At 40.0% G+C, this 15,653-nt stretch overlaps 1 protein-coding gene across 10 annotated transcripts in view; it reads left to right on the top strand.

Annotated features, from left to right (window-relative positions):
* Positions 1-15,653, top strand: part of rptor (regulatory associated protein of MTOR, complex 1) — a 207,349-nt gene that overhangs the window by 102,307 nt on the left and 89,389 nt on the right. For all 10 annotated transcript variants that reach the window (XM_049479593.1, XM_049479592.1, XM_049479589.1 and 7 more), the window contains exons 8-9: positions 1,758-1,817; positions 14,305-14,405. In XM_049479593.1, coding sequence (XP_049335550.1) covers positions 1,758-1,817; positions 14,305-14,405 — 161 coding nt within the window. The remainder of the gene's footprint in view (positions 1-1,757; positions 1,818-14,304; positions 14,406-15,653) is intronic.

Below are 15,653 nucleotides of genomic sequence, written 5' to 3'. Positions count from 1 at the left end.
ACAACCTGACCAAGAGAGGTGGTGTATATGGAGAAGAGAAGGGGTCCCAGTACCGAACCTTGGGGAACCCCAGTGGATAAGGAGCGGGCTGAGGACAGCTGTCCTTGCCACGACACCTTGAACGAGCGCCCAGTGAGGTACGATCTGAACCATGACAGCACATTGTCTGCGATCCCCATGTTTGAGAGTATAGTTAGGAGAAAGTCATGGTTGACTGTGTCAAATGCGGCCGAGAGGTCCAGCAGAATGAGCACTGAGGACTGACCTGCAGCTCTGGCATACATCAGCTCACAGATGCCTTGTGCTGATCGACATCACCCTAGGACTGGTGTGGGGAGAGAGCGCCATCAACCCACCCAGAGAGAGAGCAAGACCAATTGTGCTCTCTCAGGGCTCCAGTAGCCGATGGCAAGCTACATGAACAGGATTCGAACGGGCAATCTCCTGATCATAGTCGCACCGCTTAGAACTGGTAGCCCAGGTCATCACCTTCTTTATTGAACTTTCACACTTTGTAATGTAAACTATCCGTAAAATATAAATAAAAGTATATATGTTTGTATTTTACTGTTTGTTTGACATCACAATGTCACATTTTTCTCTGATATTTTTCCTGTAGCTTTCTCGCCCGATACAGTTGCTGTAGTTCAATAAATGCAACTTAGACTTACAGCAAATGGACAAGCTCTGCTTCAGCACTACAAACCCCAGAATGCATTGCCCAATGTCAAATGTCCGGAATTAGCCAGTTTTAGACCATTTTCATGCCTGAGACAGATTTCGTAGTCCGTAACCTGCCCAGACAAACTGTGTTTCCCCACCAAAATACCCAGAATGCATCAGCCAAACTCGGGTCATATGTAGACGTGCTAAAAGTAATTAGCATAACAATTGCGTGGGATTGAAAGCCCTGCTTCCTTTGTGAAAAAACAAAAATCTTATCTTTAGCCATTATAGTGTTAAGAAACTCCAGCAGCACTGCTGCCAGTGTCGCCACGTTAGCATCACTGCAGTACAATGCAGTGCAGAGAGTGACCCACCGCCTAAATAGTAGCTGCTCTGTAGCATCCTGACTAATAAAGTCCAGGGTTAAAGGAGGATAATAAAGTATGCAGAGACACAGATACAGGACTACAGTCTGTAATTATAGAACTACAAATACAACTTCTATAAATGTATATAAATCAGTCGAGCAAACAAATAGACAGTGAGTGAGTTTAGAAACAAGGAGGTGGTAATAATGATATGGCTGGTCGATGTATTGTATATGCATTATTTTATTTATTTTTTAAAAAGATTGTCAGCAAACACTTGAACATATGTTTGGACAGTGTGTGAGTGTGTGTGAGTAATACACTTACAATCGAAGGTCAGAGCTGTATAATGTATTGTTCTAGCAATGATAATAAGTAATGCTAATTCTGCTTAATGAAGCAACTGTCACAACTCCCCTCATCTGTGTGTCTGTGTGTGTCTCTGTGTGTGTGTGTCTGTGTGTGTCTGTGTATGTGTGTGTGTGTATTTTGTGTGTGTGTGTGTGTGTGTGTGTGTGTTTGTGTGTGTAGAATGCTAATACTGGACTGTAGGTGTAAATAATGCCAGTTTGCCGCAAGCATGCATACAGCACATGCAACACTACACTCCATCTCTTTCTCTCTCACTCTGTTTCTCTCTCTCTATCTGTCTGTCTCTCTGTCTGTTTGTCTGTCTCATTCACTGGAGTGTCCCTGACAGTTTCTTCCCCTCCCTCCCTCTAGGTTTTGCATGCAGAAGAGTGCCAAGTTGGTGCCAGGGGTGACATTGGACCTGATCGAAAAGTAAGAATTTCTCTTTTTCCTCTTTTTTTTTTTTTTGTTTCATTCTTTTCATTCGCCCTTGTTCCACTCTAGCAGTGTTCAAAGCCAAACCTGACAGCTATAAACCCTCACACTCTCTCTGATAAAGCCTCTCTCTCTCTCTCTCTCTCTCTTTGCTAAAGGGGGACTGTGTGAGTGTGTATGAGAGTATGAGTGTGTGTGTGTGTGTGTGTGTGTGTGTGGTTATGAATTATAAATTGTTATAGAGCAGTGTGAGAAGCGTTTGTGTTTTTGTAAGGTTTAAACTCAAGACCACAGAGTTGTGGGTGTGTTTGAGTGTGGGAGACTCTGGGGTTTGAACGCAGCTGTCGGCCGAATTGTATTGATGTGAAGCTCTGCAGAACTTTGAGGTTTATTGAATTTATCTTTTTTTTTTTTTTTTTTTGTATATTTGGATGATTTTCATGCACAGAATAAACAGCCTGAATTCACCCGTATAACTCTGTCTGTAAATAAATAAATTAACCAACTGCATCAATAAATAAATTAAGAAGAGATTGAGACAATACATCATTGGTGCAGTCCTTTATCAATAATAATAATAACTCAGAATAGTTGCACAGCTGAAGTGAGGGGAACAATGGATTAAAAAATGACAAATAGATGAGTGTAGGTCAGTGTGGCTGTGGATTAGAGGTGGGGGCCTTCCCTGAAGAAGCACATACTGGAACAATCAGGGTCCTGGAACACAACAAAGTAACGCTGTCGGGTGGAATTAGCGGTTAGCAGCTAATGCTAATTATTTAGCCTTAGTGCTAAATAAAAACCTGAAAATCTAAGTTTACTGTAAATAAATAAAAGTGAAAGTGCTTTAATCACCCAACTCAGCAGGTTTCAGGAGAGAAATCTGTGTAGATTAACGTCTAGAACTCTTTTGACTTTGAAAGAAAGTGTTCTTTTTTTTTTTACTTACCTTAGCTTTACTTAACTTAGTTAACCTAACCCCCCACCACCACCCAGTGGCCCCTGTTCCTTACTAGTGTCACATGATGTGCCTGTGGGGCAAATAAAACCAACATGGACAAGGATAATTGAAGTGTGAGGGAGTATAGCTTTGGACTACATGATGTGTGGTGGCTGTCAAGACACAGAAATGCTATGGCTTTGAGAGTGGGAGTATCTTAAAATCAATGGAAGTGAATATGAGGTATGAAGTAAAAAAAAAAAAAAAAAGTATGAGGAAAAAAAATAAAAATAACATCCAGACAAGTGCAGATGAGTTGCCTTAAAACTTAAAAAGTAATTTACTGAAAACCTTAACCTTTTGGGTTCTACAGACAAATTGCTAATTTATTTGTTTTAATTGCTGTTTTTACCAATTGGTTTGCACAAAAATATATACTTTAAACTTACAGTCTAGTGGTTCACATTGTTTTGTTTTCCTTTGGATTGCAACTAGGATATTTGGCATATTCATAGAAAATTAGGATATAACTTGTTGTTACAGCCTGCAACATCGAGGCTAAGCACTTAACCATTGAATATGAGCTACAAGTTTACCTAAGGTAGCCCAAGGAGAATGGCTACACACTGACGGTGACGGTGAGTGTGAGTGACTGGAAGAAATGCTCAGCATATTGGACCCAATGGCAACAGACTAAACCCAGACATATTGATTAATGTTTGGAAAAATCCAGTTTTCCACAAAACAGAATTAAATCATTTGAGTTTTTGGAAATAGTGAGGCATGGAGGAGGTTGTTTTAAAACTCTTCAAAAACTCTTTATAAAGTGTATACATTTTAAAGTGGTGCTCTTTAATGAATGCTGCATATTCCCAGCAGACTGGTAGAATGGCCCACTGGCATGCTGAGATTATGTGATTCCAGACAGTTTCCTGCTGGTCATCATTCATTCCTGAGTTAAATTAGATCTAATTTTATTACTTTGCTTCATTATCATGTGTAACGGGAGCCTGTAGAGACTGAAGTACGCAGATTGCCGTTGTTCAGGTGTTTAAACTTTGCAGAAAAGCATCCGGCTTCAGCACTTTAATTTAACCATGCTGGTCTGAAGAGTCACTCTGCCCCAAAGACAAGCACTACTCCACCCCTGTGGGCGTGCGTGCATACACACGTGCATAGTTACCTCTTGACTCTACACTGGCCCTCAAAATGCTGGGTTTCCATGACGATGAGTCTCATCACTGTGAAGATAAGTCACATTCATCTTCTATTCTCTCACAAAAACTACACCTCAAGTGTGACACTCAGACTGAGAGGACTGATGTGGACCTACCAGAAACAAGGTCATCTAACAAGGTTTTGTTCAAATATTTTATAGAGTTACTTATAGATAGACCCACTCACTGACCACTGACTTTGTTTATTTGGGTTTATTCTAATGTTTTATAGAGTTTATTATAGGTAGACACTAGGGCTGCACTCTTTTTTCGAACTGCTGCTGATGCAGCTTTGCCGAGTAGCATCACAGCACACTCGGAGGAAACCGCAGCGAATCGGTTCTGATACATCAGCTCACAGATGCCTTGTGCTGACTGACATCACCTTTTGCAGTGATGTGGGGAGAGAGTGCCATCTACCCAACAAAGAGAGCAAGACCAGTTGTGCTCTCTCAGGGCTCCGGTAGCTGATGGCAAGCTACATGAACAGGATTCAAACTAGCGATCTCCTGATCATAGTCGCAGCAAAGCCGTAGACACTAGGGCTGCACAATATATCATTTAAGCATCGTCATGGTCCATGATGCAGGATGTACAATGTTACTCAAGGAAATTAAATCAAACACATCATGTTGCAATGTTTTGATTTCTGACACAAGAAGTAGATACACAGCGCTGTCTCTGTGTCTGTGTGAGTGACAGGCTGCTGCTGCCTGAGAAGCACAAGTGATTACTAGTGATGCCCCAACACCAGGAGGGTGAAGACTATCACATGCCTCCTCCAATACATGTGAAGTCAGCCACCGCTTCTTTTCGAACTGCAGCTGATGCAGCTTTTCCGAGTAGCATCACCGCACACTCGGAGGAAATCACAGCGAATCGGTTCTGATATATCAGCTCACAGACGCCTTGTGCTGACTGACATCACCCTTTGGAGTGATGTTGGGAGAGAGTGCCATCTACCCAACAAAGAGAGCAAGACCAGTTGTGCTCTCTCAGGGCTCCGGTAGCTGATGGCAAGCTACATGAACAGGATTCGAACACGTAAACACGAGGTAACCGCATGGGTTCCATCCACATGGTTGGGCATGTGCTTGTAAACGCACGTGTCGAAAGCTGTGCACCTCAGTCCAGCACAATTTTGCGCAGGTATTTCCAGTTACAGCAGAATTCATGCTTTTAATCCCAAGAAAACTTTCTCATTTACCTTGTAAAAAGCCATTTAAATATCCGATTAAAGGGCCGATTACTGTTAGTTTGCTGTTTTCCTGAGGTTTTGTTTGCCCAGCTCTTAATCGGTCCAGATGCAAGACAGGGCTTGGGTGGGGGCGGGGATTTTGATGTCATGGGCCCTGCATTTGTTTAATATTGTGAAATATATCGTTGAAAAAAAAAGAATATTTGCAATAGAAAATGTTTCCAATATCGTGCAGCCCTAGTAGACACACTCACTGACCACTGACTTTGTTTATTTGGATTGATTCTATTGTTATATAGAGTTTATTACAGCTAGACACACTCCTTGATTATTTTTTTAGACTTTGCTACAGTGAATGTTTGTATGGTTTATGTCAGTAATTGGCAGATTTTCTTTAAAGACATTTGTTTTGTTCTCAATTTCATGGCTGAGAAATCGTGACGGAGATAAACGATGTGAAAAACAGAACAGGGCTGTTTGTTGTGTTTTCAACTGTGATGCCAAAAAGTGTGAATTCCTTAACGCTGTATTTCCTCTCACTTACTGTGTGTGTTGGTGTGATTACGTAATGATGCATAGGAGAGTGTAGTGTTAGTCAGTTGCGGAGGTGACAGGAGAGCTTCTTCTTTATGTCTTCTAAACATTATGCAAGGATGAGTGTGTTTACATTGTCACCTTCAGTCAGCTCTATTAATAAGCCTTACATTTTATAATATTGTTTATATATTTTAACAAACATCCCACTCTGCAAAAGCTCATTTCAGGAAGGTAGCACCAAGCTACACAATCACTCCCATGCCATCTGTTTTGGACAATGAAGTGTAATGGGATGAAGTGTTACAGACTAGTAGCTCTCCAGCCCAGAGGGTTGTTGAACCCAATTGCAGAACAGTGGATCTCAAAGCAGGAAAGAAGAAAGAAAAAAATAGTTCACTAATGTCATGCCAATACACAGCCCTGCTAAATGTAGTCTATTAGCCATATTGGAAATATTTGAAGTCTAAAGGCCTCCACATACTTCCAGTGAAACAAAGTTTGTGAGCATTGCACCAAGTCAAGCGGGCTTTCGCGAACTTTCGAGCTGGTATTCTTTTTGCGGCTTCGAGCTGCCAATCTCGTACGCTCCACAACTGCAACGACCAATCACAGGCTTTGTCGCGTAGTGTCTTCGGCCATGGAGTTCGCCCAGCTTCCATGTGCACGACCCAGCGCAAGAGGCCCCTGTGCAACGTCCGCGGCTGTTCGTTTTCTTCGCAGTTACATCACATTGTTCTCTGAGGCCACACAAACTTTGTCTCCGCATGAAGTAAGCCGAGACCTTAACAGCCCTGTTGCTCCTGTCCTTATAACAGGTCTCTGAGCCAATCACACGGTGAGCTCAGATTGTAATATTGGGTAACTGTTAATAATGAGTAATGACATCAATCCTGATCTTATTTATTCATTTACAGAGATTCTATTCTTGGTGTATTTGAACCTATGATACCCAAAAAGGCAAAAATGTGTCAAAAATGTATTAGCGGTCATCATTAAGGTCCTTGGAAAAGACAGTGTTCAGTAAGTGAGTGTCTGTGTGTGTGTGTGTGTGTGTGTGTGTGTGTGTGTCTGTGTGTGTCTTTGTGTGTGTGACATTTTGCCTCCAGCTTTCTGAGCAGCAGGAGCTTACTGACTCACGCTCTGAATGTCACATGACCAAGAGTTGCACCTGTTAACTGTGCTCTCTCGCTCTCTCTTTCTCTCTTTCTCTTTCTCTCTCTCTCTCTTGCTTTCTCTTTCTTTCTCTCTCTCTTTCTCTCTTTCTCTCTCTTTCTACCCTTTATACACTTCTCTCTTATCTTCTTTTTCTACTTACTGTATCACTCTTTTTCTCTGTTTTTCTCCCTTCCTCCCTTCTCTCTCTCTCTCTCTACATCTCTCTACCCACCTCTCTGTCTCTCACACAGAGTAATAAGTGCTATAAACATGTGTGGTACTCTCTCTCTCTTTCTCTTGCGCTCTCTCTCTTCTCTCTCTCTCACAGTTTTTTCAATTTCAATTTAAAATAGCTTTATTGGCATGAATTGCAATTAACAACTTTTTCCAAAGCAATGAAACAAGAAGTTAATATACAAAAGTAAAAAAAAAATTAACAATACATAAAAAATATGTATATATTAACATATCTTACATATAAAAGTAATAAAATGTAATACCTTTCATTCTTTCTCTTTTACTCTCTCTCTACATTTCTTTCTAACTATCTCTTTCTCTCTCTACCTACCCCTCTGTCTCTCTACCTCTCTCTCTGTCTCTCTACCTGTCTCTCTACCTCTCTCTCAGTCTCTCTACCTCTCTCTCTGTCTCTCTACCTCTCTCTCAGTCTCTCTACCTCTCTCTCTGTCTCTATACCTCTCTCTCAGTCTCTCTACCTCTCTCTCTGTCTCTATACCCATCTCTCTCACTTCAGTTCAGTTCAGTTCAACAGTGCTTTATTGATTTCTTTCTCTGTCTCTCTACCTCTCTCTCTCTCTCTTTCTCTCTATCTCTACCTCTCTCTCACTCTTTTTCTCTCTCTCTTTCTCTCTCTCTCTCTTTCTCTCTCTACATCTCTCTACCTCTCTATCTACCTCTCATTCTCTCTCTCACTATCTCTCTACATTTCTTTCTAAAAAATCTATAAATTGCATCATTGTTCAGTTGAAATTATTCTGCCTTTTTAAAGTCCAACACCAAAAGTGCTTTATTTGCCATTTTCAGCTGAATAATTTCAGTTGCCAAACATACAGTGCATCATTATAACACCAGTCACAGAATTTTCCTAACACACACACACACACACACACACATACACACACACACACACACACACACACAAACACACACGCTCACACACACACACACACATGCTGTGTTCTATCACAGAATTTTCCTAACACACACACGCACACGCAGTGCTGATGGGACAGCAGGAATGCCCTTTTAAATTCATCAGCCGTCTTAGGGATGCCCCTGTTGCTAAGCAACAGCATTTCATCACGCAGGACCGTCCGATTGCTCCTCGCCTGGATCCGTGCCAAAAACCCCAGTCTGCCAATCAGCTGATCCCAAAATCCAGCCTCTGTTCATCCTTTTAATTTCCTCTAATATCAATAAGCAACAGATTTCTGTCAGTTTATATCCGCTTTCAGAGAGTCAATCGAGTATGCTTATTACAGGCCCACAAAGGCCTCGTCAGGATCTTTTAAGCAGCGTTTAATCAGATCTCTGTCTTCTCTTTTTATCCAAACATTAATAGATCTTTGAGACGGGATTATTCCTTCATAATTTATAATTTATGAAATTTAACCCGACAAGTCTTTTAACAGATATTCTTATTAATAAAAACACTCTGATGTACATGGAAAAAGATAAATCAATGAATGTAAAACAATCAGATAATATAACATAGGTACAATTCCATTTGATAGAAACACAATATACTGTATTATATGTGCATCTGAACACCATAAGATGGATAGTACTGTGTGCAACTGATTTATTAAAACAAATAAGAAGTATTAATTGACTGTATAAAACTGATACTTTTGCAACTACTATATATATCCTGATGAGTTAAGTGAACTTAGATACTTAAAATAAATTAGTAATTTTGTAAATTAACACAGAGGGAGCTAGAATCTATGGGGTGATTACACATACAGTGCCCTCCATAATTATTGGCACCCCTGGTTAAGATGTGTTCTTTAGCTTCTCATAAATTGAGTTTTGTTCAAAATAATATAGGACCACGATGGAAAAAAAGAGTAAAATACAACCTTTAACTCAAGTGAATTTATTCAGTAGGAAAAAAATCCCACATTAAGATATAATTATTTAACATCAAATCATGTGTGCCACAATTATTAGCACCCCTGATGTTAATACTTTGTACAACCCCCTTTTGCCAACAAAACAGCACCTAATCTTCTCCTGTAATGTTTCACAAGATGGGAGAATACAGAAAGAGGGATCTTTGAACATTCCTCTTTGCACATTCTCTCTAAATCATCCAACGACCTGGGTCCTCTCCTCTGCACTCTCCTCTTCAGCTCACCCCACAGGTTTTCAATGGGGTTGAGGTCTGGGGACTGAGATGGCCATGGGAGGAGCTTGATTCTGTGTGCGGTGAACCATTTCTGTGTAGATTTGGCCACATGTTTAGGGTCATTATCTTGCTGAAAGACCCAGTGACGACCCATCTTCAGCTTTCGGGCAGAAGCCACCAGATTTTGTTTTAAAATGTCCTGGTATTTTAGAGCATTCATGATGCCATGCACCCTAACAAGGTTCCCAGGGCCTTTAGAAGAGAAACAGGCCCACAGCATCACTGATCCCCCGCCGTATTTCACAGTGGGCATGAGGTGCTTTTCTGCATACTCAGCTCTTGCGTTACGCCAGACCCACTTAGAGCATTTGTTGCCAAAAAGCTCTATCTTTGTTTCATCTGACCAAAGCACACGGTCCCAGTTGAAGTCCCAGTACCGCTTAGCAAACTCCAAACGTTTGCGTTTATGATTGTGAGTGAGAAATGGTTTCTTCCGTGCATGCCTCCCAAACAGCTTGTTGGCATGTAGATAGCGCCTGATGGTTGTTTTGGAGACTTTGTGACTCCAAGAAGCTACCATTTGTTGCAATTCTGTAACAGTGAGCTTTGGAGAACTTTTTATTTCTCTTATCATCCTCCTCACTGTGCGTGGTGGCAAAATAAACTTGCGTCCTCGTCCAGGCTTGTTTACCACTGTTCCAGTTGTTTTAAACTTCTTAATAATTCCTCTGACAGTAGATATGGACAGGTGTAGGCGAGTAGCGATTTTCTTGTAGCCATTGCCTGACTTGTGAAGGTCAACACACATCTGCCTCACTTGAATGGTATGTTCCTTTGTCTTTCCCATGTTGAAGATAAATGGCGTCTGTGTCACGTTATATTTATACCCCAGGGAAACAGGAAGTTGTGAATTACTAATTAAATGTTCCTACATACTCTGATCAACTTCGTAAACTACTGTAGAAGTGACAGAAATACTTTTATTAAATTTATTTCCTAAGAATTGTTAGGGGTGCCAATAATTGTGGAACAGGTGATTTTATGAAGAATAATTATTTCTTAGTCAGGGATTTTATTTCCCCCTCAAAATTTACTTGAGTTAAAGGTTGGACTTTACTTTTTTTTCCCCCTTTTTTTGGTCCTATATTATTTTGAACAAAACTCAATTTATGAGAAGCTAAAGAACACATCTTAACCAGGGGTGCCAATAATTATGGAGGGCACTGTATACTAGTGCAACTCAAAACATTTTAATTTCATTGAAAAGTAACTTTATTTCAGTAATTATAGCTTACAGCCAGTGAAAGCCCAAAAAAAGTCTCAGTGAAAGTCTCAAAAATTAGAATATTATATAAGACCAATTGGTACTTTCTGCAGTGTGGGCAGTGTGCCAAGTCCTGCTGGAAAATAAAATCTGCATCTCCATAAAAGGTGTCAGCAGCAGGAAGCATGAAGCATAAGATTTTGTGGGAAAACACTGCACTGAATTTGGACTTGATAAAACACAGTGGATCTACACCAGCAGATGATGTGTCTCTCCAAACCATTCACACCTCAAGCAGCTTGGACTGTGTTCCTCTCCACTCTTCCTCCAGAATCTGATTCCTTCATTTTCAAATGAAATGTAAAATTTACTGATGATCAGGGATGGTTTGGAGAGACGTGTCATCTGCTGGTGTTGATCCACTGTGTTAAATCAAGTCCAAAGTCAGTGCAGTGCTTTCCCACAAAATCTTACAGAACTTCATGCTTCCCTCTGCTTGCAACTTTTTTGCAGATTTCATTTTCCAGCAGGACCTGGCACACTGCCCACACTGCCAAAAGTACCAAACTGATTTTTGGGTTTCATTGTCTGTAAACCATAATCATCAGCAACAGTAAAAGAAATAAACGCTCACTCAAGCTTTAAGACATCTATATAATATTCTAAGTTTCAAATTTGAACTGAATTACTGAAAATAAAGTTAAATTAATAAAGTTAAATTTTTTAATATATTACATTTTTTGAGATGCACTGCTATGGTGACTAAAGTCTGCAAATAGATGGTGTCATGAGCCAAAAGGAGAGGTGTGAGATTTACTAATTCAGGGTTGCACTACAAAATCTAAGGCACAATTTAAAGGTCACTATATTTAATTAAAATAACTCAGCCCACTGCAGTCAGTATGACTCGGATTAATCAGTTTACAATAACTTAAAATATGGCAAAAACTTAAGATCTTACATGACAAAACTACTGTGTTTTTGAGTTGGTTAAACTTACTCAGTTTAAGTGATGCCACATGTTTGTATGGTAAGTTGTTATCTTGTTTAATTCAGTTAGTATGGCAGTTTTTACAGATTGGATTCTGAATTTGGGATTGGTTGGGATTGTAGGTATCCTAGTTCAAAAAAAGGCAGCATTAACTTGCATTCACACTTGTAGACGACTTGTGTTATTTCCTATGAGAGGGCAAAATATGTAGCTGCAATATACTGACAAGTGACAGAGCTGCAAAATGGAATACCGCCATAGCGAGTCAGAGAATCCTATCTGCTCCATGTGCTTTGTGTTTCACCTGCCCCAAAGCTCACTATATGGGTTGAAGCAGGAAGTCTGAACATTACATCTGGACACTGCACACCGGGGGATTTCTATGTTGGAGCTTTTCAGTTATTCAGCCAGTCATCGAGTAAAAATATTATTAATGTGTGACTGATTCCAAATTAGTTGCGTACGACAGTGCTTTAACGATTACAGCCCTTATCTTAGCATATGTACAGGGACATTTGGAGAAAAATACAGTGTGGAGGAAAGTAGCAGATAGCTCTATAGGCAGCTTGCTAGATTAGCCAGCATGCTGAGCGGCAAACACCCAATACACACCCACACACGACAGCCTGAACAGCCTCAAACACGAGAGACAAATTTAGTGACTTGAGATGGTGCAGGATCACCATCCCAAAGTCTTAATGTGGACTTTGAAGCAAAGTAGTGCTGGGCCATATGGAAAAAAATCATATATCACGATATGGAATTTTTTTATATGATGATAATGAAATATATCATGATATACCACATTTAAGTATGTTTTCAGTTATTCTTCGAAAAATATGACAAAATAATATTATTACTTAATTTTTTCCAACTTTATTTCAAAGTGACATTAAATCCAACTTTCACAAATGAGAATTACTGCCTTTTAGTGCAGGAATATATATATATATGTATCAAATGAAAACAGATGAGGTAGATGCAGTAGCTCATTTTTTCAAAAGAATAATGCATCTCCATTGTTCAGCTCTCGTGAGTTTAATAACGTAAAGAATGTCGCAAACCACATTTTGAAGCACATTGTTTTTGCGAAGATTACTTTATTGTCATTTATATAAACCGAGTTTATGCAAAGTGACTACGCCAATACATTTCATCGTAGCCTACTGTATACATTTGCATGAATAATTGATGAAATTACTGTAGAAACGATAGGGAGATAGAAGGTAAGTAGCACGATAGACACTTTTCTATCATCCCCACAATATTTATTGTCATATCGCACAGCACTAAAGCAAACTACAGCTAAACTACACCCAACTTGATCAGAAGTCCAGTATCAGAACTGTAGATTTAAATTCATCCTCAGGACTCCTGTAGGTCTTCCTGTAGAGTTTCAGTGTGGTACAGTGCTGGAGTTTGCAGGGTGTGTTGAGTGGAGTTCTGCATGAGTCGGTTGGGATGGTAATCTGTACACACGGCTCGGAGTCGCTCTGTATGCTGATGGCGCGGTGGGGAGTAAAGATACACATGGTGCGGGAGTGTGCGAGCGTGCGAGTGTGAAATCTCTCCTCCTTTTGAAGCTGTAGGACTTGCTGAGTCAAACAGAAACCGGTGGAGGAGCCGAGAGATGAGGGTAAATATGGAAATGATTGGAGGGGCGAGTCTCATTGAGTTTGCTGGGCTTTCTCCATTCGAAACCTCTCATGAATAATACTCTTCTGTAATGTGTGTGTGTGAGGGTGGGTGTGTGTGTGAGGGTGGGTGTGTGTGTGAGGGTGGGTGTGTGTGTGAGGGTGTGTGTGTGAGGGTGTGTGGGTGTAGGTGTGTGTGGGAAGTTATGTGTCTAGTGTTATGTGTATGGTTCTGCTTCTTTGCTTTTACTTTTATTGGTTTTACCTGGCATAAAGTTATTCACAAGCAGTGTGTAAGACTGGTGGAGGAGAACATGCCAAGATACATAAAAATATAAATGCATGAAAAATAAATGCTCTAAATGACAATATATTTTTATAAGTATTATATTTTATAGAAATAAAATATTGTTTCATATTTTATTATATTTTCCATTTGATTGAGAAATCCATGCAAATTGTTTATTAAACCGTAAAATGTAAAGTAGTTACATACTTGTGCATGAGTGAGTGTGAGTGAGTGACAAATAAACAACATCTTTATACAAAGGAGGACTGAAAGACGGGTCCAACGGCACCACTGGGTAGCTGGTATCAACTCAACATCAGGGCACGTTTGTTCTAACTGTGGCAGAGTGTGCGGCTCCAGAATCGGCCTTCATAGCCACATGAAGTGGCACTAATGCCAAAAACGTTAACCCCCACTCCCCCTACCATTGGTGCAAGCGTCATCATCGGACACGATGGACAGCTAAACTGCATGCGAGAGTGAGAGTGAATGTGAAAGAGTGTGCGTGCATGCAAGTGTGTGAATGAATGTGAAAGATGAGAGTGTAAGAGTCAGTGTGTGTGCGCACTTGTGAGAGTGAGTCTGAGTTAGAGTGAGTGTGTGTGAGAGTGAGCGTTTCAAATTTCTGAAAGCAGCATTGTTTCCATACTGGTCTTGTTGATGAGATCATCCAGCATCCTGTCCTCATTAACACTTTTAGTGCTGAATGCAATCAAATCCTCACAGCCAAGTTCTAAAATATTGTACAAAGTCTTCTCTGGACAATAGAGATGATTAAACAGAAGAAACACTAAATGAGCAGGTGTCTCAGTATTTATGTCCATGTAATGTGTGTATATGAGCTCTGTAAACTGATGTGTGTGTGTGTGTGTGTGTGTGTGTGTTTAGAATCCCCGGGCGGCTGAATGACCGGAGGACACCGTTAGGAGAGCTGAACTGGATCTTCACTGCAATCACAGACACTATCGCATGGAATGTTCTACCTAGAGGTTTGTGTCCTCACAGCACATCTTCACTATTAACAGACTCATATAGTTCAATATCCAATCAGGAGTTGCTTGTTTGAATGTGTACAATGTATTGAATGTAATATGGTCCTCTTCTTCATAACAAACAACATTTTATTTGACGGGAGTGTACATTAGGGCTTTAAATACATTCATAAGCAGTGAATAATTAATTCATAAAGCATTATTTATTTATTGTGCCATTATTCACAACTTTGGGCCCAATTTTAGCAATCTATAATTCTTATAATTATAATATCTATAATCGATTGGTATCATGAAGGTGCAAAATATACGCCTTGCTGCTCGAAGCGTGCAAACGGCATGTACTAATTCTCCTAATTAATCATGGGTGTGTTTTGGGTGTGAAGAGAAATAAACCAATCAGTGTGCCAGTTGTCATTCCCTTTAAGAGCCAGGTGCTCTCTGACTTTGGTGCGTTGATTAATCATTGAATCCCTAGTGTAAAATAAAAGACACAACAGAAATACAAAAACAAATCTATGGGGTATTAAAAAAATATATAGTAAATATGCTTTTTTTTTAATAATATCGAGTTTTTTTATTGTCAGAATAGTTGGCAATGTTGTGTGAGACACAATGAAAAATATTTGTGTTTTTTTTTTTTCTGATTATTGTTTAAACAGAATAAACCCGTACTTCCCAGATAAGGAGTTAAATAATTTTTTTACAGGGGACTAACACTTTTGCACAGTCCTCTGTAAACACAAGAAAAGCTCTTTAACACTTTAAAATGAATGACGTTTTTTGTTTTCGTAAATATTGGGTTTGATGTCAGATGAATTGCTTCTAATAACACATTAAAAAGCCTGCAGGCAAACATTACGTAACAGATGCTGGTTACGGCAATTATCCATTCAGACGTCACTGCAGTCCTCCAGAAGCGTTGCTTTTAAAACGGTATTCGCCGCTAATTGAAGTGATGAGGAACAGCAACCCCTGAGCCGTCAGAGGTATCATAAACTCTTTGATTATAACGCTTCATTCATTACCGAAGTCAAAAATGGGCCGGCTGACTTACAAGCTTAGAAAGTATTATCAGCTCTGAATCCCCCGCTTTGAAGTTTCTCTCACTCCGGAGGGGCGGGGAGGAGAGACACTCACTGTTAATTAAACTTCGGGCGTCTGAGAGAGAAATCTGCATAATGAAAAACACCCTGGGTTTAATCCAACACGCACTCGTATACACACTCGTACACACATTACAAT

This window comes from Astyanax mexicanus, chromosome 5 (genome assembly GCF_023375975.1).
Source record: "Astyanax mexicanus isolate ESR-SI-001 chromosome 5, AstMex3_surface, whole genome shotgun sequence".
In the NCBI taxonomy this organism is placed as follows: Eukaryota; Metazoa; Chordata; class Actinopteri; order Characiformes; family Acestrorhamphidae; genus Astyanax; species Astyanax mexicanus.
Note: the sequence above shows the minus strand (reverse complement) of the source record. Positions and strands in the feature narration are given on the sequence as shown.